This window comes from Ailuropoda melanoleuca, chromosome 16 (assembly GCF_002007445.2).
Source record: "Ailuropoda melanoleuca isolate Jingjing chromosome 16, ASM200744v2, whole genome shotgun sequence".
In the NCBI taxonomy this organism is placed as follows: domain Eukaryota; kingdom Metazoa; phylum Chordata; class Mammalia; order Carnivora; family Ursidae; genus Ailuropoda; species Ailuropoda melanoleuca.
Genome location: NC_048233.1, coordinates 46,249,534 through 46,275,602, shown reverse-complemented (window position 1 = coordinate 46,275,602; position 26,069 = coordinate 46,249,534). Strand labels below are relative to the sequence as shown.

Genomic DNA, 26,069 nt, shown 5'->3' with positions numbered 1-26,069 from the left:
TTCAAAACAAAGGAAACAAACCCCAGGAAAAGAATACTCCTTAATCACTAAGTTACGGATAGCGATACTTTCTTAGTTGGTGAGGTTCACCTGCAGATTATCGTGATACTTTCTCGTCTTAGATGACAATGAGTACAAATTTAAAAATCAAGAGTAGACAGTTTCTATTTTTAAAAAGATACCAACATGGCAGGTAAAGACGTACACTGTGCTTGGCCAAACCCTAAGACAAATATTTCAAAAGGGTCATTCTCAACCCCCTACCAGGGAGGAGTGCCTACAAATACAGCCAGAGTGCTGTTCCCTGGGTGCCAAGTCTGTGGGTCATGACTGGGGTGTCATCCTTCTTACAAAAGGCCGTGGGGCCTCGCTCGGTGTTACACGGCTTGTTGCCAGCCAACTTAATGATAGGTTGGCTCTGGGCTGACTCCGAGTCCCCACGGCTGACCTGTCCAGGCACAGACCCTCTGGCTGACTGGGAGTTCTCATCCGATTGCATCAGGACCAGCCGTCCCTGGTCCACACAGAAATGGTCCCAGGCCACCCTCTCTGGCTCCTATGACTTGGGGTGCTTCTCTCACTCTGGCTGTGCCTACGTCCACCCTGGGTTATTTACAAGCTGGCAAGGAGACAGAAGCGATAGGTAAATGCACAGTTCACTTCGGACTAGGTCCTAAGTCAATCAACAGGAACAACTGAAGCAAGCTGGCATTTGAAAGGGCTGAACTGTGAAGTCCAACCTCTGCTCCAGTTCTTGTCCTGGGTACACTGGCATCCATATGCTGTCTAAAGATCCAACAGACCCACATGAATCTCACTGGCACTGGCATTAGAAGATCCAAGATCAGGGCACCTGGGTGGCTCAGTTGGTTAAGCTACTGACTCTTGATTTCAGCTCAGGTCGTGATCCTGGGGTCGTGAGATCGAGGCTCAGCATGGAGCCTGCTTGAGTTTCTCCCTCCGTCTCCCTCTGCCTTCCCCCTCCTTTCGCACTCCCTCTCTCTCCCCCTAAGTAAATAAATAAAATCTTAAAAAAAAAAAAAGAGGAGGAGGAGAGCCACCACCACCGCCACCAAAATCTAGGTTCCAGTTGTCCAGGAGAAAAGACTACTCTTCCCTGTCACCTTTGGGTAACCAAGGACACAATTCATCACAATGCATTTTTTCCTTTCCAGCCTCTCAACCATCAAAAATCAGGATATCGCTTTTGGTGTGGGTGTTGGGTCTGGCCATTTCTAAGGGATCTGGGCATACAGTCTCATCCCACATCATACAGGAGTATCTCGAGTACCAAAACATGACCCTAAAACTCCCTGGAAGCAGAACTTGAGCCCTTGAGCCCTCTAGCACCGCGGACAGTGGCAGGTGGCAGTAGGAGACTGGATAAAAGTAAACACCACAGAAGAGTGGCTACAACCAACCTTTCTGATTCCACAGTTACCTTAGGGAAAAAGCTTATTCCAGGAGCCCTGGAATAAATCACATTTACTGAATTATGCTTTTATGCGATGCCATCGGCATACAAAGAAACATCCTATGAATTAGTCACTGGATTTACTCCAAGAAGTCGAAGATGGCCTTCACCACATTTCACAGAGTGCTCTTTACAAAGATCCCAAAGGAAAGTTCGATAACAAGACACCATGGGTTTTTTTTGTCTTTGTTTTTGTTCTTTTTTTTTTACCTTGTGGTCAACCGACTAGGCCTTGGCTTTACTCACTTGCCGCCAAGTGCTCTGAGCCACACTGGCAGGCCCCTGAGAGAAAGCACGGAGGTTATTTTGGTCAGCAAGTTCGGTTTCATTCCCAAATCCATTTTAGATCTCTACCTCCACCTCCATCCCCTTCTTTCCTGAGGTTTCCTACTTTTAATTTATGCTATTTTACAGCCTTGCAAGTTGCCTTAAATTCATCCTGAAACAAGAATGTAGAAACACAAAGGGGAAATTATTTCTGTTTTCTAATCATCCACTCCCCTGTCCGCCACCACAAGCAAAGCACTACAGAAATGGAGAGAAATAAATAGGCCACCCTCCCTGCCCTCAAGGAGCCGTCTTCCAGCTGGGAGACAGATACTGAAGTTCCCTCGCTGTCCTGACTTCCAGCCCCTCCTCTAGGAAGCCTGCTCTCCCCTCCCTCGGTTTCTGCAGGAAGGACTTTTGCTCACCAGGACAAAAGAACTTACCTCACTCGCTGCACAGGAATGATTTACGTGCCTGCCACCTTTGCAGGTTTGTGAGAGCTTCAAGGCTTAGGTCCAAGCCTTTAGTCATTTCCCTATTCTTGGCATTTAACAGAATGCCTGGCACACAGTCATTGCTCCCCCAAAATGACTGAGTGGATGTCTGAAAAAATGAATCCACGGGTGAATGAATGAATGAGCAAGTGAATGAACGCAGAATGTCAAAGGAGGGATGGCCAAAGTGCTGTTGGAGCACAGACATGAGAGCTGATCCTGCCTCTCAGCTCAGGGGCCTCACAGGAGGGAAGGTCCAGGCTGGTCCTGAGGCCTAAATATGACTTCTCAGGCCCATCAGAAGGGCTCAGGGGGCCCTGTTTGGAGAAGAGGGTCAGTGGATGGGATGTGCTGATGAAAGGACAAAGCCAGAACGCAGAAAGGTTGGGGCAAGCTGAGCCAGCTCACACAGGGCCCCTCCCGTGCCAGGAGAGCAGCTCTGGGCCGTCGCGCACCACGGCCAACATGGCAAGGCCAGTGCCACCACAAGCGTGCCGGCAGCTCCGGAAGGTATGTGTGCGCCTATCCAGGAGTGTAAAGGATGAAGAACAGAACATTCCATAAACCTGAACTCAGAATTTTTTCATCAAAAGCACTCTTCAGTGTGGTCCAAGGCCAGAGCAGTCCTCTAGATAAAGTCAAGTGTTGCACTGGGACACGTTCCTTAAGTGGTCCAACTTTACAGAGGTGTTTTAGAGACAGCATACACGGACATGTTTTTTTCAACAGCGCGGAGCTGCCAGACAACATCAGACTTTGTCTTCGAGCACTCTCCATTACTCCCCTGCTCCCCAAAGAGGGCTGTGTGCTGATGGCACAGTCAGCCCCAAACCAGCACGGGGACCGGACTCCTGTGCTCTCACGGAGACACACACATCTGACAACGGCCAACATGCAAACACCAGCCAACGGCGACGCACGCAAACATATACACTGACCAAAGACATACCCTGGTTGTTCCCAAATGCCCACTGGTTCCCAAAGATAGAGATACCATGGAGTCCCCACTCTTCAAATGAGAAACGCAATCTGCCACTTAATGAGGACACAGTGACAGGGCAGCTGCAAAACAGGTCTTATGCTGGGAGGGATGCAAATTCTGAGACCAATTAAAGCCTCACCCTTGCCCCCATCACCACCCTCCAAATTTCTACCCCGTTCAACTTCAGCTGGGTCATTAATCTTGGCACTTTGACTAGAAGCTGGCCAGGATAAGAGAGTATTGTTCCCCCTTTAGACAATAAGCCACTCATTCAAAAATAAATAAATACATAAACAAACACGAGCACCTACTGTGTGCACCGCACCTGCTCTAAGCAGTCTGCAAACACCTACAGGGCACACAGCAGGGAAGACCCCGAGGCAAAGGGAAAGGCAGGCTGAAGTACCCACTTCTGGAATCAGGCCTCCCTGTACCCTCACCTCGCAGGCCCTAGGGTGCCCTGAAGGAGAGCAGACCGTCACCAGACTCCTCCCTCCCCCTCCCACCCCGCCAGTAAATGAGTCCCCCGTATCAAGGAAGAAAGGCAGAAGGCCACAGTTGGATCCAATCGACATTTCTGCACCTCCCAACACACAGAAGGAGTCTCTTTAGAGGTCTGTATTTCCTTCCAGGATCTCTTCTTCCTCCAACGCAATCTGTTAACCCTGGTGGAGGAACCAGGAAGGCCGAACCTTCCACTCATCTCTCACTCATCCAACTGGAATCCATTTCCAATTCCACTTACGGAATCACACTGCTGCCCTCCCTCCTGCTCGGGCTCTCAGATCCGTGGATTTTCCTGGTGTTGACGCCCCGTCAGTCCAACTGACTGATGTGACTCTACGGGCAGGAGTCAATTTGAAGGCCAAAAAGGCCCAAAAGGACACCAAACAACCCCAAATCCACACACCGAGCATACTTGGCACTGACACATTCAAAGCCGCTTCTCTGCACTGAGGACCTTTCTCTAAAAGCATTCAAGAAAATCCAAAAGAGGGGCACCTGGGTGGCACAGTCGTTAAGCATCTGCCTTCAGCTCAGGGCGTGATTCCAGCTTTCTGAGATCGAGCCCCACATCAGGCTCCTCCACTAGGAGCCTGCTTCTTCCTCTCCCACTCCCCCTGCTTGTGTTCCCTCTCTCACTGGCTGTTTCTCTCTGTCAAATAAATAAATAAAATCTTGAAAGAAAAGAACGAAAGAAAGAAAGAAACAAAGAAAGAAAGAAAGAAAGAAAGAAAAGAAGGAAAGAAAGGAAAGGAAAGGAAAGGAAAGGAAAGGAAAGGAAAGAAAAGAAAAGAAAAGAAAAGAAAAGAAAAGAAAAGAAAAGAAAAGAAAAAAAGAAAGAAAGAAAGAAAGAAAGAAAGAAAGAAAGAAAGAAAGAAAGAAAGAAAGAAATCCAAAAGAGACTTCCGAGGTCCTGAGGGTGGGGACCTGTTGCATAGCCCCCTCAGAGGGACGCTGCTACTCAGGGGACCTGGCTGCAGCAGCACCGGGCTCCCCCCACCCCTTCCGATGCAACGCAATCTCGAGCAAGTCCACTTGGCCCCCCATCCCTCAGCGGCACGCCCTCCACGCCCCTCCACCCGCACGCACTCTGCTCCTGACTCACGGGCAGGACCTTACCGCCCTTCTGGGAGCCTGTGTCCCCACACCACCACCACTCCCCACCACCACGTTCTGCCCGGTTTCCAGCTCTGGACGGAGGTTGAGATGACATGGGTGGCTTCTTAAAAAGACGACCCCAGCTTTGATGCTACAAGAACTGAATCAGAGCCCCCAGGAGATGGCTTTTTGGCCAGTCTCTCTTGTGCTCTTCTTTGGCCAGAGAAGTTTTCCTAAAATGCAATTACGATGCTTATCATGGGCTCATTTAAAATCTTTCAGCATGGGGCGCCTGGGTGGCACAGCGGTTAAGCGTCTGCCTTCGGCTCAGGGCGTGATCCCGGCGTTATGGGATCGAGCCCCACATCAGGCTCCTCTGCTATGAGCCTGCTTCTTCCTCTCCCACTCCCCCTGCTTGTGTTCCCTCTCTCGCTCGCTGTCTCTATCTCTGTTGAATAAATAAATAAAATCTTTAAAAAAAATCTTTCAGCAGACCCCCACCCGCTCCAGGACCCAACTGCATGACAGGGGCACCCATGGCCTTAACCACCTAACTGCAGCCTGCTCTCACATGCCTGTCCGGTCCCCTACATTCCAACCACATGACCTCTCCCTGGCGCCCAGATATAGCAGGCTGCCTGCTTCACCCCTTCAGCCACAGGGGTCCCTCTGCTTAGATGCTTTCCTCACCAGCCGCTCGCCTAATAAACACCTACGGGTCCTTTCAAGACCAACGCCACCAGCCTCTCTCTGGGAAGCCTTAGCAGCTGCCTCCACTCAGAGATGTCACTTCTGTGTCCCCATAGCACCTCCAACAAACTTCCAACACTACACAGGCACGCTTCACCGTGACTTCTCGTAGGATACGGTCTCCCAGCTCATCCGTAAGTTCCTTGGCATTCCTATAACATCTCTCAACACCAGAGAAGTTGCTGGAACTTCGAAAAACATTTGCTACCTGTTTTCCCTCATGGGTACCCCTAGAGTTTCAGGGGCTACACCATGCATCTGGATAGCCTATATGGCAAAGCAGTTAAATATGTATAAAGGGTATCTAGGGTTTGGGAATACCCAAGAGTTTAAACTTTGAGTTCTCCACTTATTAGCTATGTCTCAGTGTCCCCTCCCCACTTTGGTGCAAATGAGACTTAGTATTAGCTACTTGTTATAAAGATATGAGGTGATCCATGTAAAGTACAGATGGCACAATAATTGGCAGTCATTATTACATTATTCACCATTATCTGTATGCTTCTAGATTAGTGGGTTTCAGTGCACACACATCTTAGAACTGTGCCTGACACATTACAGGTCCTCAAAATAATTGCTGAACAAATGGGTATAGCTATAATTACTAATTACTGGTTACGTATCTGCCTTCCCTGCTACACTACAAGTTTTCAGAAGGCAGGGACTCTGTCCCATTCATTTCTGTACCTCATCCCCAGCTCAGCTTCATAAATAATTGTCTGATTTAGTTTAACATAAAATATTAATACAATGCTTATGACTATTAACATATTCATCCTTGTCTAAGGAATCACAAAGACAGCCTCAGGCACAGTCTAGATCAAACCCACAGAAGAAAATTAAGAAGTCACTGGCTTGAAAACCTTCCTCTCATCTCCAAAAATCCTGACTAGCTGGTCTCTAGGCTCAACAGCAACTCCGCAGGCCCCCCTTCAAGATAGGGGCCTGTTACCCAGTGAGTCACAACCCGAGGTCTTAAGTGATGACACACGCCCCCTCCTCCCTGGTCTGTGGCATCCCCGCCCCGACTCCCAGCCACAGCCCTGCCACCTGAGACCGGGGCTCCAGCCTCTTCAGCTCACAGCCAGTCCTCCCCCTGGGGCCTGGGGCTGCAGGAGGCCGGCCAAAGTGTCAGGTTACCACAAAATAACAGTAGGCCTGCACAGTCAGCATGCAGGGCAAGTGCAGAAAGAGAAGCCCAGGAGAAAAAAACCAGACACTTGAGTTTGAGTCAAAGAGGAGCGGGGTTTTAAGAAATATACTTTAAATTCACAGCTACGCTCTCCACATCACCACGATAGCCCCTACAATAACTCATCCATTTAGTGACCCATCTCAAGTAGCTTATATTTATATTATACTTAACTGCTTTGAACGTGCTTTTAAAAACATTATTTTAGGGCCAGAGTGGGGGATGGTTTGTGTGTGTGTGTGTGTGTGTGTATGGCTTTTTGTTGTGGTTTTTTTTTTTTTTGTAGTTTGCTTATTTTATAAAAGTCAGATTTGGGTCAATGAAGGTTGTAACAAGTATTCCCATTCCACATATCCCTGATATTACTCAGCTTTAATTTTCTCAACACTAAATCCAAACATGACAGCTAATTAGCTCTGCGGAAGGAGGGGCAGACCTTCAAGAAAGAAAAGGCTAATAAAAAGCACTCACACATTTTTTTTTTCCTTTTTCCTAAAATGAAATCAAAGGTCACTCCCGTGCTACCCTCGTGCGGGAACACTGCCGGCTTGATGTGGGCTGACCCAGCCTGCGTCCTTCAAACAAAGTTAACTTCAATCACGGCAGCGAGTTAACACGTTATTGATTCTCCATCCACTGTTCTTTCATCTGGGTTTACTTCGCAGACCATGCCTCTTTAATGTGCTCCTAGCAACTGTTTTATAAGAGGGTGGGTAGAGACCCAGCTACAAGAAAAGCCCTTCTCCAGCTGGACAGGTAAACCCTGGCGAGGCCGGCCCGTGGGGGAGATGGATTGGGTTTCCCATTGTAACCCTCAGCTGTCAATGCCCCAGCACGTTAGATTCCCTGAAGGTGTTGAAAGAGGGGCAGATTAAAATAATAATAATTAAAAAAAATCAAAACGGATTCTCTACAATCTTTAAAAAAAAAAAAAGTTCATTTTCATGAGGAAAGGTTCTCCAACACCCCCTTATTTTGCAGTTACTGATTGATGTTTCGTGTGAAAATATTAGTGTTATGAGTATTATAAGGCAAGCAGTGCTTGGAGCAGGACTCTATTGCAAATGCTTAAAGGGGAAGGAGGTGCGGGGGCGGGGGAGGACACTTGAAAACGATCATCTTAGTGGCCAGCGGACCAGCTGGTAAACATGCAGACAGGCAGACTCTGTGTTTCATTTCTTGTAACTCTTAAGAAATAACCCGCTCCCAATCCCAGCAATAAAAACTTCAGAGAAGGAACCTATTACCAGCCGACTTCGAGTTCTGCAAGTGGAGAATACCATATACACAGTGAAATTACCAGCAGTTTCATTCCGTCTTTAAAAACAGTCTAATTCCCGGAAGAGAGGATCTCATCTGCTTGCTCCTCCTTGGGCCGTCAGAAATCACACAGTTCACGCAGGACACCGCACACCGTGCAATTACCAACCAGCATTGCCACTGCTAAAAGATCTTTAATAATCCTGATTTTCCTTTCTTTTTTTCTTTTTTCCTTCCATAAAAGCTCTCATCAGTAGCCCAGCTCTCTTTGCTTGTTCAGCGTGCCTGGTCACTTACAGGAGGAGGAGAAAAACGCGGAGGCGCGGCTCCTCTTTCCCCAGCTGTGTCTCCCAGGGAGCTGTTCGGGTCTCCGCAGTGCCATGCCACGCCACCGTGCTGGCCGACAGGGTTTAAAATTAGCCGAGCCCCGGAGAGCCACGGGTAACCTTCGGACAAGGTTAGCCTGCAGCGCAGCGCGCAGCTCAGGGAGGGACATTAATGAGAAGCCAAGTAGAGCTTTTCCACGAGCCCAGCAGGGCCCCTCAGAGCCCTCAGCGTCTAGAAACCTGGAGGAGCGGGGTCCTCCTCCTGGGCTGGAGGAGGCTGACCTCGGCTCTTATTTTTAACCCACCAAGTCAGCAGCTGCCTTTACAAGGCGCGAGCTCCGCGTGTGTCTCTCCATGTTTGAATTCCACATACTTGGCCGCTGGTTATACCTTAATTTTTAAAAACTTAACACTGGATTTTAAGAACATAATATCCATGAAACACTTCTAAATGTAAATTTCCTACCCACAGATGACCAAAACAGTGGAACCTACAGAAACAGACACGGGAGGAAATGAACTGTATTCACAGTCAGTGCTGACAATGCATTTTGATGTACTTTCTTGCACTAATAACATTATTCTTATTAATACTATTTTTTTAGTATTATTACTCCCTAGAGTTTTTGGGTTCTGTGATTGCCCATCCAACATTTCACGTTCAGCATTATCCTGAGTCTGGAAATGTTCTTTGCATTTGTGACTTTTAAGAGGTACAGTACTCCATGTTGCAAAGATACTGTTATTTGGCTATTTCCCCGTGGGCGCACATTTCTATTTTGCCCAACTGCTCGCTGTTATGGCAAACATCCTTGTAATCATTTCCTAAGGACAGATTCCTGGACTCCATAAGGGCAGGAAAAAAACTGAAGCCACTGGTGCAGACTGGGGACCCCTGAAGACAGGGGCTGTGCCTGTCACACAGTAGTGTTTTCTGAACAAAGGAACAGTCTTGGCGCTTTCCAAATAGACAACCCTAAATTCTAATGTGACGCTTTGCAAGCACCTACCGGGAGATCATCAGGCCAGAACAACAGAAGTCCCCTCGGCAGTGAGACAGAGGAAGCCACAGGCAAAGGATCCATCTAATACCTCGGAACACCTATCAAAGCGATTTGTATGCTACAGGCACCGTCCACACCGCCCAAACCAGTACCTCCCTGGTACTTGAAAACCGCACTGGTTGTTGAAAATACTGAAATATTTTCATTCAAGTTGGTGAAGAGTCAGTGGCACAAGCCCGTTGAATGCCCCTGTCCCCTTGGCTCCCATACCTCTCCCAGAACCCCAGGCCTCCTTGCTATCCAAGTAAAGGTCAGTGCCTCGCACAGCTAGGGGCCCCCTGGGGTTCCCCTTGTGTCGATGTCCTTATGGGTCATTAAATATCTTAAATATCACTCCTGCTCACAGACAACTTAAAACTCAAGATTTGCTTTTCAAACTTTGTTCTTCCTCTCTTCCAACCAGCCCCTCAGAGACCGCTGGTTAAAATCTTAATTATCAGGGTGCCTGGGTGGCTCAGCCATTTAAGCGTCTGCCTTCGGCTCTGCTCATGATCCCAGGGCCCGGGGATTGAGCCCCACATCGGGCTCCCTGCTCGGCTCACACTCCCCTTGCTTGTGTTCCCTCTCTCGCTGTCTCTCTCTGTCAAATAAATAAATAAAATCTTTAAAATAAAAAAATTTTTTAAAAAATCTTAATTATCACCACTTCAGCACTGTCTCTTAAATTCATTAAATTCCTTAATATTTTATTTTTTAAAGTGAAATGGACAATTAATGAGAAGCACTTACCAAGATGCCTAGCAGGGAGCGGTTCCCACTAAGTTACTCTCCACCAGGCATGGTGAGTTGGGTTAGACAAAGATGGACATCATAAGCGAAAGAGCCATATACCGAGTATTAACACCCACGATACTGGCTCCCCAAGGATCAAAGCTATCTGCTTAGATCACATGAGACTTCAAGGAACTCTCAGATCATCAACTATAATACTCAGGAAACTAAAGCAAAAATATCAAAATGCTAAAATCAAGAGATACGTAGAACAGTCAAATGCAACCTAACCTGTTCCCCAATCGCCCTGGTATCGGCTTACCTCTAATACCAGTAAATGCAACATTCTGGTGCGTTGCTGTGAGTGTATTGCTATGCTGTTGGAAGCATGATCTCTACCTTATCTCTCTTTGCTAACCTGAATTATTTTCTGTGTAAGGGAAGAGATAACTAGTAAGTGGAGCAGAATTTCATTTCCTCTGAATGTTTTTGTCTGTCCTCTCCTGCGGATGCCAGGGCAGGAACACCAGCCAGGAAAGGGAAGAAGAACAAACCAGAAGCCTGTAAATCAGACTCTGAAAACCAAAAAAGAGCTAGCCTGGATGTGTTGCAGCCCCGCCCAGCCCAGCCGCTGGGATGGTGACCCAAGCTGGAATCAGGTCAAAGACGTGATGCCCATTCACATCTCCACTATGGAAGAATATACGCCAAATTTCAAGTCACTATGGGAGCGATTTCTGACTCCCAATATCAAATACAATGGCAAAAGTTTAAGAAAATACCTTGTAGTAGTAACTGAAAATAATATTCGCAGCTAAGATTTATTTAACACTACTGTGTATGAGGCACAGGAGTCACGACTTTATTATTTCTCCTAATCCCCATCACAACTATATTAAGTAGAGATGTAATATTACTATCCCCTTTATTCACATAATGATGAAAATGAAGTTTAGAAACATTAAGTCATTTGTCCACTTGCCAGAGATATTGAAACCCAGATCCGTCTCACCTTGAGCCCAAAGTCTGTTTCTGTGACACAGTGAACCTCCCATCGTTGGAGGTAATCAAGGAACAGCTGAGCGATCTCTTAACAGGGATGCTGTATCGGGAACTGGAGTGGGGAGAAGGCTGTCAGGGACGATGCAATCTAACTTCTGATCCATGACAGATGAAAATAGATTGCCTATTGTGTGCTGGCTCTGTACTAGGTGCTTAGAGGACAGGAGGTGTAGGCGACCCTGTGAATGAAGTGAGCGCACAGTTAGAGCCGCTCGATTTTTCTGCTCACAACAAAAGGCAACTGAAAAGCAAGACCGTCAGGAGTCCAGGCTCCAGTGACGGTGAGCCCGATGGAGCTGGCACATGACCTGCATGTTTCCTTTTCCCTCCCCAGAACACGACCACAAGGCTGCTGGCCTAGCTACTGCAGCCCAGGGAAAGCGCTCTGGCCCCACTCTTTCTAAATTCCCTGCACCGGAACTTTTCTCCAGCACAAAGCTGACACTTATGGTAAATAAACTGTTCAAATCTGTATTCGAAAACATCAAGAACCCAACCAGAAAAGGAGATGAAATGGACAAGTCAGACAGGAGAGTAAGTATATGACTGGCAAGGAGGGAAAGAAGGACAAATTCCAGCGAGCTGAAGGTGTGACTTTAACCTCCTCAGGAGAGCTGTAAAGACAGTAGGAACATTGCAGTGAACGGGACACGGGGAATACACTAGACCGTTGTGGATGTGAAAATACAAATGGCTATACATGTCAAGAGCCTCAAAGGCTTAAATCCTTAGACTCAGTAATCCTCACCCTGGAAATCTATTGAAAAGAGAATTTCATGAAAAACAACATCAGGACCACAAAGATACACATTATAGAATCATCCATAATACTATGAACAGTGGAATGACTAACAAAGTCATAGTATGTGAATGCAAGGGAAAACTGTCTCCGTTTATAAGAAAAAGTGAAAAAGAACAGACTGAAACATTAGGGACAGCTTCCCAAAGAATACTGATTTTAAAAAGCAAAATACAAAATTGTGTATTTATGTATATATTATAAAATATACATTTGTACATATATGTGTAAGTGTATATGAAATTGTATGCATAGATGTATTCATATATATTAAAAATATATTTATATGTATTATGTATACACAACATTGTGTATGTGTATATGCATAATTAGTTTTATGCCCATATCTACAGAAATAAAGTAACTGTAATTTTTTAAAGGACAGTTATTCTTTTAGGAGGGTGACATTACAGGTTTTTGTCTTATACTTTTTTCATGTTCTACTTTTTCAATAATTTTTTTTTAAAGACTTTATATATTCATTTGACAGAGACAGTGAGCAGAAGCAGGCTGCCCACAGAGCAGGGAGCCTGATGCAGGGTTCGATTCCAGAACCCTGGGATCATGACCTGAGCTGAAGGCAGACGCTTAACCGACTGAGCCACCCCAGTGCCCTGGTTTCTGTAATTTTTAAGAAAGGACTCCAATTTTTTTTTAAGAAAATTTAAATAATCAGCTACAACTTGAGACATTCAAACACATGAATGCAAAAAGAAAGCTAAGAGGTCAGACCTCTGAAGATACTTGAATCCTTTCTTTCACCAGGACCCACCAGCGGCCAATCTCCAACTTTCTATGTCTAGTCACAGCTTCAAATACAGACACACAGATGATCGCCCGGCTCAGGGAGACCCAGTACTGGGCGTCCCCCTTACCATTACAGCAGCCATCAGAGTAGCTGACACAGAGCGCGGATTCTGGACCTGGCCCACCAGAAGCACTTTCTATGTCGATTCAGTTACTCCTCATAACAATCCTATACAGAAAGCACTATCATGACTCCCAATTTGAAACGAGGAAACCGAGATACAGAAAGAGAGAATAAATGGCCCGACCTCGCTCAGACAGGTGGCAAAGTCAAGATCTGCACACAGACTAACTCTAGAGTCCACACTGATAACTACCAACCCCGACTGCCTGTATGAAGCCAAGTCTCCATCAGGGGCTCCGCAGCTGGGACGTCTTATCCGAAATGCCTTCCCGCCCCTTAGCCACCTAAAGCGCCCACACGTCCTTCAGAGGCCAATTCAATTGCCACGGCTTCGGCAACATCTTCCCAGAGCTCCCACGCAGCATCCAGAGGCGCGGGGTCTCAGCTTTCCACGAAAACAGCTACACTGGTAACGATGATGGTAGCAGAACAAAGTGAATGTACTTAATGCCCCCAAGCTGCACACTTAAAAATGGTTAAGATAGTAAATTGACGCTCTGTGCATTTTACCACAATTAAAATTGTAGGTAGATAGATAAAATGGGAGCTCCGAGCAAAGAAATCAGGTCAAGTGAGAGCCTATCTACAGTGGAATCCGAACGTCCTCTCATGCTGGAGCACTGACACCCTACAGAGGCTTCACACACCACACAGATGTCACCTGTGTCTTTCCAAGACTCTTCCCCTTTCAGCAGGGATATCACTCCCTCTGGGAGCCTTCCTGGACCCGCAAGCCCAGCCTGGGGGAGGCTGGTCACATGCACCACAATATCACACCCTCGTCCCAGAGCACCTTGGTAAGTGCCCATCAGCAGGTCTGTGAGCTCCCTGAAGGCAGCACCCTTATCTGATTTGAGCGTGTCCTCAGGACCTGGCTCAACACAATCATCTTTAATCAACACTGAATCACTTAATTAACTGCTGGGAAAAGGAGGGGCTGGAATACTGCTCTGATCTGCAAAGCTCACATACGGGGTTGTCTTGAAGGGTGATGAAGAAGACAAGCCAATGCTCGCAGAAAACCCACAGAGTCTAGCCTAAAACTAAAAGGAAGAGGGTCCACTTGCAGAGATTCCCAGAGGCCCCCTGCCACCTCGATGAGATATGGGAGATTTAGGTGTGGACAGGTGATTTTCAGCATCAATGGCTCCCACGAGTTCAAGGTCCATGCTCATCTTCCGACGCCCTGGGTGGAGATTCAGGTGCTGGGTGCAGTACAAAGGCTTGGGTCACCTCTTCAAATTCTCTTGAGGTCAAGTTTAAATGGCAATTTGATTCATTTGTCAGGCACCTATTCTTTGGGCTAAAATCAGAACACATTCTTTAAGGCCACTAAATCTTTATTGATCCTGAGGGGTCAGCTCAGAAGGCAGGGGCGGTAATGGAGTATCCTTTGCATAGGGCATTTTCCATTCTTTAAGGCAGCTGGTACAAGGGCGGTATTTTTTCTTGTGTTTCTGCTACAATTACTTAATCGCCCCTAGCGCGCGCCGTTCTGCTCATCACACCTCCAAGTCTACTCTCAGCGCGCGTGCCACAGAGGAGAACAAATTTTTTAATTTGCTTTCTTCCTCCCTCTCCAATCACTGAGCAAACTGTAAGAGGGAAGCAAGCGTAAGGCCGGCTCACCCATGCTGGGGCCCCGCAAGGCAGCCGGCCGCCAGCGGACACAGAACCCCAACTGCAGAGCGCAAGCGACTTTCAACATGACTTGAGTTCAGCTTTAGGAAAACCCAGCATGGGACAGTCATACATTCGGTGACTCACAGCTCCAAACAGATCATGCTGAAATGACAAGGAAAGTAAACTCGACCCTAAGAGACAGGGCGGCTTGTGCCTCGTAGGGAAACCCTGGACCAGCAGGCAACATCCACGCTCCAAGCTGAGGTTTTGATTCTCCCCCATTTACAAAGAAATACCACAGGTAAAGGATACGTGGGGATCCGAGGCAGAGGAGCGGAGACTCAGGGCATTTTTAAAAGGACATCATGATTGTCCCCTTTATTTAATTTTTTTGTGTAGTCCTCCATTTGTTTAGCCTCATTATGGAAGTTCAGTGAATGAGGGAGACACGAATGTGTCAACACCCCGCCTGACGCTGAGGAGCTGAGCTGCGCTGGGTTAGACAGGACGCAGGCATAGGGAGGGCGCGAGCAAGTGCTTTTTTTCCCACCCTGGGCCTCGGGCTCCTCATCTGTCGACAAGGGAGCTGAGATAGGACTTTTACTGTAGCTCTCATGTGTAATATTCTTTCCATTCCATTCAGCTGTCTACCAGACCAAGCACATTTCTGGCCCATGCATGACTGGACTGTCCAAAACGTGAATCTTTTTAAAGTACCATGGATATTATAGACCATATTATATATATTGGCCATATTACGTATGTTCTAACACCGTTCTTTTTTGAAGACGTAGACTATTTCTAACAAAATAACAAAAGATGGTGATTATAGGGGCACCTGCGTGGCTCAATCGATTAGATGTCTGACTCTTGATTTAGGTTCCGGTCGTCATCTCAGGGTCGTGAGATTGAGCCCCATCTAGGGCTCTGCACTGAGGGTGGAACCTGCTGAAGTGTGTGTGTGTGTCTCTCTCTCTCTCTCTCTCCCTCTCCTTCTGTCCCTCCCCCTCACTCTCTCTCTGCGGGGGGTGGGGGGATGGTGATTATAATTTTTAATGGCACTTTTTGGGATGTCTGGGTGGCTAGGTCACTTAAGCATCTGCCTTCTGCTCAGGTCATGATCCCAGGGTCTTGGGATCGAGTCCCGCATCAGGCTCTCTGCTCATCGGGAAGCCTGCCTCTCCCTCTCCTCCCCACTCGTGCTCTCTCTTGCTATCTCTGTGTCTGTCTCTCTCTCTCTAATTAATTAACTAATTAATTAAAAGGCACATTTTAAAAGTAGATCTTATGGGGTGCCCAGGTGGCTCAGTAGGTTAAGTGGCTGCCTTCGGTTCAGGTCATGAGCCCGAGGTCCTAGGACCAAGCCCCACATAGGTTTCCCTGCTCAGCAGGGAGTCTGCTTCTCCCTCTCCCTCCGCCCCTCCCCCTTTCCTGTTTGTGCCGGCACACTCGCTCTTTCAAATAAATAAAATCTTTAAAAGAAAAAATAAAAGAGAAGCAAGCTTCATTGGACTCTCTCAAAGAAATGTTCCCTGCTTTTTCTTTTTTTTTTTTGCATGCTTTACTTAATGGTATTTCTTTGTACATGGTATCAAAATCAAGGTTCCAGCTAGAACCCATCACACTCCACAAGACCTTCAAATTTGACAAAAATTCTGTATTTAATTAGTGCTTCAAGCGTCATCCAACAAGCTCTGCTGACTACACCTTCATCGGAAACAGAATACAGTGAGTATTCATAGGCACAGACTGGTTTTAGATTTAAGCACTGATAAACTGTTATGTTCAAAGGGAGATAATCACCTCTCTCTCACTTTACAATAACTAGTAGAGTTCAACAAGATCTCCAAAATCCTAAATAAAATATTTCCAATTTTCATATTCCTTCTCTAAACTGAGCTCATTTTTATTTTAACTTACATGGCTACCATGTAAACCTGTCTTTCCTGAAGAGTTGGTTCTAGGTGGGGCGATGAAAAAACAAAGGGCCAGAACACAAATAGGCTCTTTGGTCTAACAGACTATAAACATATTCACGTATTCTGGTTTTGATCGGAAATAATAAACGAGAGGAAGAAAAAAGGATGCACTTGGGATTCTGGGACACCGTGTGGTGATCAGAGAGACACCTGAGAGGCAAACCATTTGCCAGAGTAAACAAATATCACAATCATATTAACATTTTAAAGAAGATTCCTGCTCACAGTTCACACACACTGAGGAAGCGCGTGCAGGACTGCCTCAGTGACTTCTCTAGAGATCTAGATAAAGCACGGCAGGCTTCTGTTGGGCTGACTGAGACCCACGAGTGGTAGGTGCCTGGACTGCTCACAGTTTAGTTGGGCGTCATAAACCACACGCAAGCATGTAGTCAATGAGTCTGCAACACGCACGTGGCAACTTCAGGCCAGGCTCTGTGCTGGAGATGAGGACGGTGAACCACCGTGCTCTGCCTCAAAGACCTCACAGGCCCGTGAGAGGCACGTATGTCAGCTGCAACCCCGGAATCCAGAACACTGCATGGCACACAGCAGGTGCCCAAAAGATACAAAGCAGGTTAGGAGGCAGGGAGGGCAGACAGAGGCCTGCCCAGAGAGCTGCAGTGTGGTAGGGAGTCCGGCTCTCACATGGAGGCCTGGCCTTGAATGCACACCCCACCACTCTGCAGCTGTGCACCGGGCAGTGCGTTCAGCGCCGCCACGCCTCAGCATCCTCGTGCAGGCCCTCCTTCAGGGGTGACGAGATAACATACATGGAAATGCCTGGAATGGCAAAGACCAGGAAGGGCAGAACCTGGTCTGGGACAAGGACCAGGCAGGACAGAACTACCACAGTAGGACAGAATCTTTTATCCTACTTCTTCTTCCTCTCCCCTTTGTAACCCTTCCTGTAGAAACCCCTTTCCCCAATACTGACTCAGACAAGACTCAGAGCGAATGAACCAAAACCGACACAGGACGGGGGTGGAGCGCAGAAGGAAGACAGAAAGCAAATCCTCTGACTACCATAGTTTGGAATGAAAAACCTCAGTGGTTCTATGGTGGAAAAGGGGGAAAGGACTCCCACGCCAGACGCCTGAAGCACTTGGACTTCTCTTCTGCTGGCTAGACTCCTTCTCCAGACAATTCTTGACAATTAGTGGGGTTATTCCCCTCCCCCATCTCCTCATTTGAATGTCCTTGACTAAATTAAAATGCCTGCAGCACATTAACACTTGATCAGCATAAAACAAAGGTTAAACCACACTTAAATATCTTAGATCTTTTCCTGTTTTAAGATAATGTAGGTGTGTGTTTGCATATTTCTGTATATCCAGTTGTGAACACACGTTTGGCTCTGTATGTGCGTACACTCACACACATGCATGTGTTCTTTAAGTAGGCACGCATCTGTGCATAAATATAAACTAGGCTTCTCAGGGTTGAGGGAAGTGTGAGAGATACTGCCTGTATGCCAGGGAGGCAGGACAGGTAAATGGCGTGCCCACCTTGAACACTGTAAGCTCACCTTGCACAAATAACTAAGATTGCAACCAATGAAGAAGCCCTTGAGTTTCCAAGACAACCACAGAGGCAATCCTGGAGGGGCTCAAACTCCCTGTGACTGGACCCAGCCCCTAAAGAGCCCCTCTTCTCTCTCTTCCCGGAGGAAAGCTTCCCTTTTAGTAAACAAGAGCCTCTGTCCTAACCCGGATCCCCAAACCTATTGAGGGGTGGAAAGCAGGGGCCTCAGAGCTGCCTTCATGGCTGGAAAAGACCACAGCCACACCAGGGGAGCTGCAACAGTCAGGTTCCTGCTCCTTCACTCTCTTGAGGCTAAGAGAGGCTGCGAAGTTGACGTCATCCCATTCCACAGGCCTTTAGCTAGAGGCAGCTGTGTCCCAAGCCCAGTGCTCAGATGTTACTTCTCATACTTCATGTGTGTTTGACAACAACCCAAAAAGGCAAGTGGGGTGGTATTACTTCCCTCTCACAGGTGGGGGGTCTGAGACTCAGAAACACTGAGGGGCCCAAAGCAGGTAAATGCAGGAGCCATCAAGCCGCCTCACACTGCAGACCTGGCTTCAAGAGTACTGGCTGCAGGAGAAGAATCCGAGCTCCTGGGTTCTCGTTTCAGTTGAGTCTCTGATCTAAGGGTAATCAATCATGAGTAGTCTTGACTTTATGAGCCTCAAACTCTGACAATATAAAAAGAAAAGGAGAGGGCACCTTTGGTTCTGCAACTCAGAACGGAGTCAGGTAAGAACCTATCTATACAATCACTATTCAACACAATTCTCAAAGACAAGGTAAGGTGGATTTTTGTCCTCAGCTCTCCCACCCAACACCATCTCCCCTGCCATCCCCTGGGTCCCAACTCAAGTTTTCACTGCCTCAGGTATTCATGCCCGTAGTGCCCCAAGGAATCCCTCCACTGCCTGCCTTTCTGGAAGACATCAAGATACATCTCGACAATTAGCTCAAGCCCAAACAGTCAACCCCCGAGCAACCTCAGCAGAGTGTCTGAACTTATCTTCATTGTACCTGCTTCTCAATTTTTGTCTCTTCAACCTCGCCCAGGGATCCACCCTGGACTTCTCTATACTCATCACAGTGATGCCACAACCATGCCCACATCCCTCCCCAGATAGAAATCAAAACAATTATTCACATGGCAACATTTTCTGGGTATCCGCTAGGTCCCATATAATAACCTGGAAGTAGAAACTGGGTTTTTTTAAGAGAAATAACAGGATAATGGTCTCAGCCCCAAGGACCTCCCAATCTATAAGGAAGATGGAGATGTAAAGGATTGCTGGGATTTGCTGAATCATTTGACACTGGAATTTGCCAGTGACTGGGAGTTGGAAGGGACAGTGACCATGAAGAATAATAGAGTCTGCTCCTGATACTATCTCAAAGGATATAATGACCGGCTGACTTTAACCAGGTGGAAATTTAATAAGGATAAATGTCAAGTCATGCACTTAGGTCAAAAAAAAAAAAAAAAAAAACCAACTCACAAGTATAGGGTAGAGAAAAATCACATGAGGAAGTCTTAAGGGATTGGGTTGCCCACAAGCTCAATGACTCAGTGTGATGAGGCCTGCTATAAAAGCTAATGCAATATCAGACTGCCCCGATTAGAAATGCTGCATTCAGAGTAAGAAAAGTGAGATCTCAAATCTGGACCCCAGAGACTATAGAGGGATGAATGGTCACAAGTGGGCACATTTCAGAGAGCAGTCAGGAGTGGGAAGCCACATCGGAATGAATAACTTAGGGGGCCACGAGAGGTACCGTCCAACTAGTCTTAGGCTTGACCATCCCGTTTCCAGAGACAGTTTTCCTAAGCTAGAAAGGCACTGAGGTTAACCTAGAAGAATCTTTATTACAGCATGGCTTATAACTGCCCCAAACTGAGAGGGAACAGGCAAACTATCTGGAAAGAGGGAATAAATTACATATCTCATTATGACATATTGCCAAATGCAATGTCAAATATTTACTGGTAGGAAAGACGGTAACAAAATTCTATTTACGAGACAAAGAATATTATGAATTATTATGCACAAAATATTATTCATTCTGTAAAAACAACAACATATACACACACATCAAAAACTGCATTCGCACCTGTCTGGAAGACTATGTAGTGTGAAGCCGACAACAGGAAGAGTGCTGAGATTATCGACAGGTTTAAACTTTCCTCTTGCTTCTCTGTATTTTGCCTCTCCGTATTTTCTGTTCCATAATAAACATATATTGAAAACTCTGATATGAAAAAAAGAAAATCTAAATGGGCTAGGATACGAAAGGAGCAATTAGGCTCATGCTGTCGGCTCCAGCACGAGAGGGGGTTAGGATTAATGGGGAGGGATTGAGGAGACCCCGTCTGAGCTCAATGTTGGAGAATGGTCTGTTAGTGAAATAAATGGGCCTTTGCTGTGGAGTGAGCTCCCCATCAAAAGCAATGCCTCCAGGAGGCATTAAGGCTCTCTGGGAATGCGCTGTCGGAGAAGCTCCATGAGTGCAGGGCTCGCTCCTCTGAGATGACCTCAAGGTCCCCTCTAATCTATATGCTCCAATTCCTTGATGGACGCTCAAGCCTTCCATGCTCCAGAAGGCACAATGCCTCTATTTCATGCTCACATGCTTGGCCAAGCTTGTAGGCTCTACCTCTCCACTCTCTCACCAAATCGGGGCCGAGCAGAGCACAAGGAAAAGGACATTCAAATGGGAAGCAGCGGTACCACCGCAGGAAGAACGTGGCCTTGAACAAGTCAATCTCTAGAAGCCTCAGTTTCTACATCTGCCAAATGGCAGTAAAATGCATACGATCTCAAGAGGTTCTGCCAACATTTCAAGAAAAAGCCTGTGGGCTTGCTTTGTGAACAACCAAGTGCTATCTACACATGGGAGCAACGACGCGTTCCATCAGGAGAGCATTTCAAGTTCAAGCTGGATGGCCAACTGACAGGACGGGCTACAGGCAACCCCCTCCACCGGAAGCAGACACAACTCGAATGTCAAGCCCCCGTGACCTGAGTGCACTGGGGCTCAAGCAGCCCTCCAGTCCTTCTGCTTCCCCTGACCACTTCTCACCCCGCAGACTATAATAATGAATTGCTTTTTCTCCAGCTTCTGAAGATGAGTCTTGGTTTTTCACTATGACAACACATTTCTTTTTAAGAGGAGGATCAAGGCCTCTGCCTTCATCCACAGTCCCCAGTGGGGCCGGAACTCATGACGGACTTACTGATGATTTGACTGAGCCCTAAGTGAACCCTGCTACTTAAAGTGTAGCCTGTGGACCAGCACCACTGGCGTCATCGCAGAATGTGTTAGATACGCAGATTCTCAGGGCCCTTTCCCAGATCCACTCAATCAAAATCTGCATTTTTAACAAGCTCCCCAGGGGATTCACATGCTAACCAGGGAACGCGGCTGCTACCGGTCCACAGCGAGGGGAAGACCTGGGCCAGGCGCATCACCCAAGAGCTCCAAGGCCCAGAAAAGGGCCTCATTCATTTACTCATTTATTCAGTCATTCGCTTGTTCAACAACTATATATGAAATTCCCACGTCATGCCAGGTATGTGTCTAGGCGCCAAGCTCTGTTCTGACCAAGCCTAACTGAAGGGTAAGGCTCCTCCGATACCAGAGAGAATTTCCCATCACAGCTGCCCGCCCACAAAATTCAGGGAACAGCTCCTCCAGCCCTGGCCCACCTGCTCAAATGCTTTGCAGGTGTCAGGGCTGGTATCTCTTCATGAACCACCGGAGAAGCCACCCACACAATAGCCACGCCCGATGGCCTGGGCAGAGCCCCTTTTTTATTTCTGCAGGTGCTACATTCCAAAAATATTTCTTCTCGTAAAGCATGGCAAGAATTCTACACTTAGGGAAGAAAAAAGGTTAAAGGAGAGCCTCATTTTTCCCAGAGGAGAGAGGAGACTCACAGAGAGGTTTACATTTTTAAAATGTATTTATTTTATCAGCCACATGCTTGCAAGTCAAACATCCCCTCAAAGACATTTTGCAGACAGAGATATTCAGGGAGCACACTGGAGGCAGTGTATTTATGTGCGGCTATTACAGGGCTAGCCCAAAGGGGTGAGCATCAGATGCTGTCTCCTGCTGAAATGACCGTCTGCCTGCCACCCCCAGGCCAGGTCAGAGCTACTTTATGCCCCTCAAATACCCCCCGCTTGGCCCTGCCAGACTGCCTCTGCCCCACCGGTCCTCTGAGAGCCTTGCAATCAGCCCGGGTCGCTCCTGACGATGGACGGCTCTTTGCTGCTCTATGCCATCCTTGGGGGTCTGTCAACAGACACCGAAAAGCATCACTAATGTATACACGGGTGCAACATTAACTCCAACACTGTCACGCGCTGGGAACCGCAGAGGCTGGTAGGATCCCAGGCAAACTCAGCTCCTTGATTTCACTGCCCAAAGGGGCATTACAAGAAGGTGTGCTGTCTCTTACAGCTGCCTCTGAGCTCCCTCCTCTGCTGTCTCTCATCAAGTCACCCTTGGAGTCACAGGATTTAGCAGTTGGAAATGCTTCCCGCGTCTCCCACAGTCGCCCCCGCCCCCCCGCCCCGGGCCAGGTAACTATCTCCTTCCCAAGGGTGAGCAAGCATCTCGAGGGCAGGACAGCCATCTCTGGAGCCCAGCAGACACCGGACACACCCAGGTTTCCGTAAACAGTGACAGAAGGTAAATGCATTCAACAAGCATTTAATGAGCACTGAGTTTTAGGATTACAGTACAGATACCCCCTACCTTCCGAAAGTTCAAGTTATGCCACTTCGCTCTTAAGAAAGATCTACCGAGCGCAGTAATGGTTGTTCTCATAAAAGTGACAATCCTCTTCGGATTTCTTTTGGCTGGTTGGTGAAAATGGGTATTGATGTAGGTCTTTCCTAAAAGCAAAGTGGCAAAAGGTGAGCTTTTGGAAATCAGGGAATGCTCTGCTTTAGGCCGTTCCTGCTTACACACAAATTCACAGGACACTCGACTTTCGGAGGGGCGGAATCTATACTGAATACCTGAAGATAAAAAAGAAAGAAAGGGCCTTTCGAGATGGAACAAAACAAGAAACAAGGACTTTGAAAGCTGGGATGGAGAAACTCCAGTGTGAGGAGTGAGGGAATTCCTGGGGCCGAGCAAGCCAAGGGCAACAGAAATGGAATTTTTCTTATCCACGATATCTCACACAGATCCACCCCCAGTCTGTAATCCATTGTGTACGGAATGCATTTCCCACACACCAGCCTCTTACTCTGCAATCGGCCAAATGTCTCATCTGTCTTTTCAACTATCGGGATGCTGTATGGTGTATACATCGTCTCCGTCCTAAACTGTTTCTTTACAAGGAGAGCCACAGCTCATAACGGGATGGGCATTCTGACCTCCTTCTCTCCCCAGTTGTCAGGGCCACGTGAGAAAGAAGGGCAGGGGGGTACATAAAGGCTAACGACTGCCCCCAGATTATGCCCTAGGACACAAGTCTCACCGCTTCCCCCCAAATCCTGTGTTCTCAGCAACAACCCACCTCTCCTCCCAGGCCTCTCTTTGCAGCTAGCATCACTGTCCAACAGAAATGCAATGCCAGCCACGTGTCATGGTACGTTTTCGAGTCACCTCATTACAAAAGGTAAAAAGAAACCAGTGAATTTAATTTCAGTAACTTCTTTTATTAACCCAACACATCTAAATATGAATTCAACCTGTAATCAATATTTTAAAAACCATTAATGAGATTTTACGTTCTCCTTCCATACTAAGTCTTTGAAGGCCAGGGGTCACTGGATATGCTTTGGGGCCATCTCAATTCAGATGCCACCTGCCAAGTGCTGAATGGCACAGGTGGCAGGTGGCTACCATGATGCGCCACGAGGGCCTCAAGTGAGCATCTTCCACACAAGCCTGAGTCTCACAGAGCCTACACCTGCTGTCTCCAAGCACACAGAGCCTCGGTACTGGGCACTGACTGCTCTTGGGTCTGAGAATGGGGAGGCCCAGGGTTCGGTGTTCAAAGACTGTCCGTTCTACCCTTCAGGTCTCACCAGAAGTACCACTACATCAAGGAAGCCTTCCCTGACTACGTCCTCAACAGTTCTGTGCGCCTCCTCTGTGCCCCCAGCACCCTGGCTTCACACACCGTAGCCCTAGTGGCCAGAGTGGAGGGCCTGCTCGGCCGTGTTCTCCACCATTGTCTGTTCCTTGAAGACAGGACTGTGCCTGCCTCGCTCACAGCCCATGCCTTATCTCCTAGCCCAGCACAGGCTTGATAAACATCTGCCAGATGCATGGATGGATGGTTGGATAAATGAATGGAATTCCTCCTAACAGAACCTCTCTCTCTCCAGGCCAGAGCTTCCCCCACTGTAGAAGCCATGCTTCCTTCCAGCTCTGCAAGTCAACCGTGATTCGTGTGGCCCTCGCCATTCTGTTTAGCCCTCCACCGCATGACCAGCTTGGCCAGCCATCTGACACCGGAGAGAACACTCCTAGAGACACTTTCGAGTTTCTTGCTCTGCAAAATGGGGCAACATAAGTTGCTTTCAGGTCTTCTGAATGTATCCTGTGAGCCTCCTGCTAGGCCACAGAAATAAAGACATAAACACAGTCTCTCACAGAATTCTCAAATACCTTCCCTGGCCCATCAGTTATGTATTTCTTACATAGACTATTTTCCATTTTGTCCTTAATGAATCGATGTCGTGAAAAGATCACAAGGTCAGCTCATCAACTCTCAAGCCCTGGTGTTCATCACCACTACCTTTCTGCCAGCTAGCTGTTTGATCATCGTGTTATTTAACCTCTAGGCCCCTGGGTCTCCACATCCATAAAATGGGGTAACAGTATAAGCAACTCAGAGTCGTTGCAACACCAGAACACCTTATATACTTTACAGGGCCAAACAGATGGCAGCTACCACGTAAACGATTTCTTCCGAAGCATGTCAAAGTCAGGGGACAGAGTCACCCACACCTAACACAGCCACAGCCAGGGCCCAGGCCTGTGGATTCGGGCAAAGACCAGAGAGAACTTGCAGGCTAACATCAAACAGGCCCAGACTCCAGGGCCTCACAAAGCCAAGTCCCCAAGGTGCTGCCTGGGGATGTCAGGCAGGAAGCAGCCCAGAAGAGCCGGCTTCTCCGAGGAGCGGGACCGCCTACTGGAGCAGGAGGCAGGAAGTTTCTGTCTGAAAAGGGCAGGGTCCCCACTGAGCGAGGGGGTCCTGCCCTCAGTCAGGCCAAGCCAGGGAGCCAGAGGAATGGCTTCGTCCACCTCTTCTCTCGTGCTCCGGCCGTGTCTCAGAGGCACCTGAACTTTCTCGAACCGACTGTGCCCATTTCAAGCAGGAACCAGGCCTGCACGTACGCGCGTGCACATATGTGTGTGTGTACGCGTTTGATTATTTCAGAAGAAAGCACTCTGCCGTCCGAGAATGAGTCATCAGTAATCCTTGTCAATTTGCCAGCAGCCTGCCCCTCTTCATTACAAACAGAAAGATAAAAGCCCTTGCACTACATTAGCTGGCATACGCCTCCACATACAGTACAAATAAATTAATTGTGCCTCATCTCCAACAGCCCAAGAGGTGTGCGGGAGGGGAAAATGCTCTCCGTCTTGTTTCATTAACAAATTAAACTGAAATGGAGCCGCGACCATTCTCTTGCGCACATATGCTCGGGTCCCGCACCAACATCGCCCTACCGCGCATGTGGGGCAGCGTCACCCAGGAGAGAGCCCGGACCCTGACAAACCATGTCTCCAGCCCAAGAGAGCAAGAGTCCTGGCGGGTGCGGGGGTGGGGGTGACCTCAGGGGCCACCATCTAGGGTGGGTGCCGAGGGACAAGACTCGCCCATCACATCCCAGGTGCTGTTGCGAAGGGAGGGCGGTGCGGGCACTCACCCCAGGCAAATAAACCAGCTTGGTGGCCCCGGTGTGTGCTCAGAGTGAAGGAGTTTGTCATCAAGCAAACTCTGTCATGCTCAGGATGGCGAGCATTCCAGAAAGAACAAAGTTATTCAAGA

General features: G+C 47.7%; 1 protein-coding gene across 11 annotated transcripts in view; it reads right to left on the bottom strand.

Annotated features, from left to right (window-relative positions):
* The window catches only part of TEAD1 (TEA domain transcription factor 1), a 258,762-nt gene that overhangs the window by 184,293 nt on the left and 48,400 nt on the right, over window positions 1-26,069 (bottom strand). For 9 of the 11 annotated variants that reach the window (XM_034645744.1, XM_034645739.1, XM_034645740.1 and 6 more), the window contains exon 2: window positions 22,805-22,944. The exons of 1 other annotated variant lie outside the window; for it this stretch is intronic. In XM_034645744.1, the coding sequence (XP_034501635.1) occupies window positions 22,805-22,944 (140 nt within the window). Of the gene's footprint in view, window positions 1-11,134; window positions 11,339-22,804; window positions 22,945-26,069 lie in introns of those variants that run through there. One more of the 11 variants, XM_034645748.1, reaches the window with a different exon arrangement.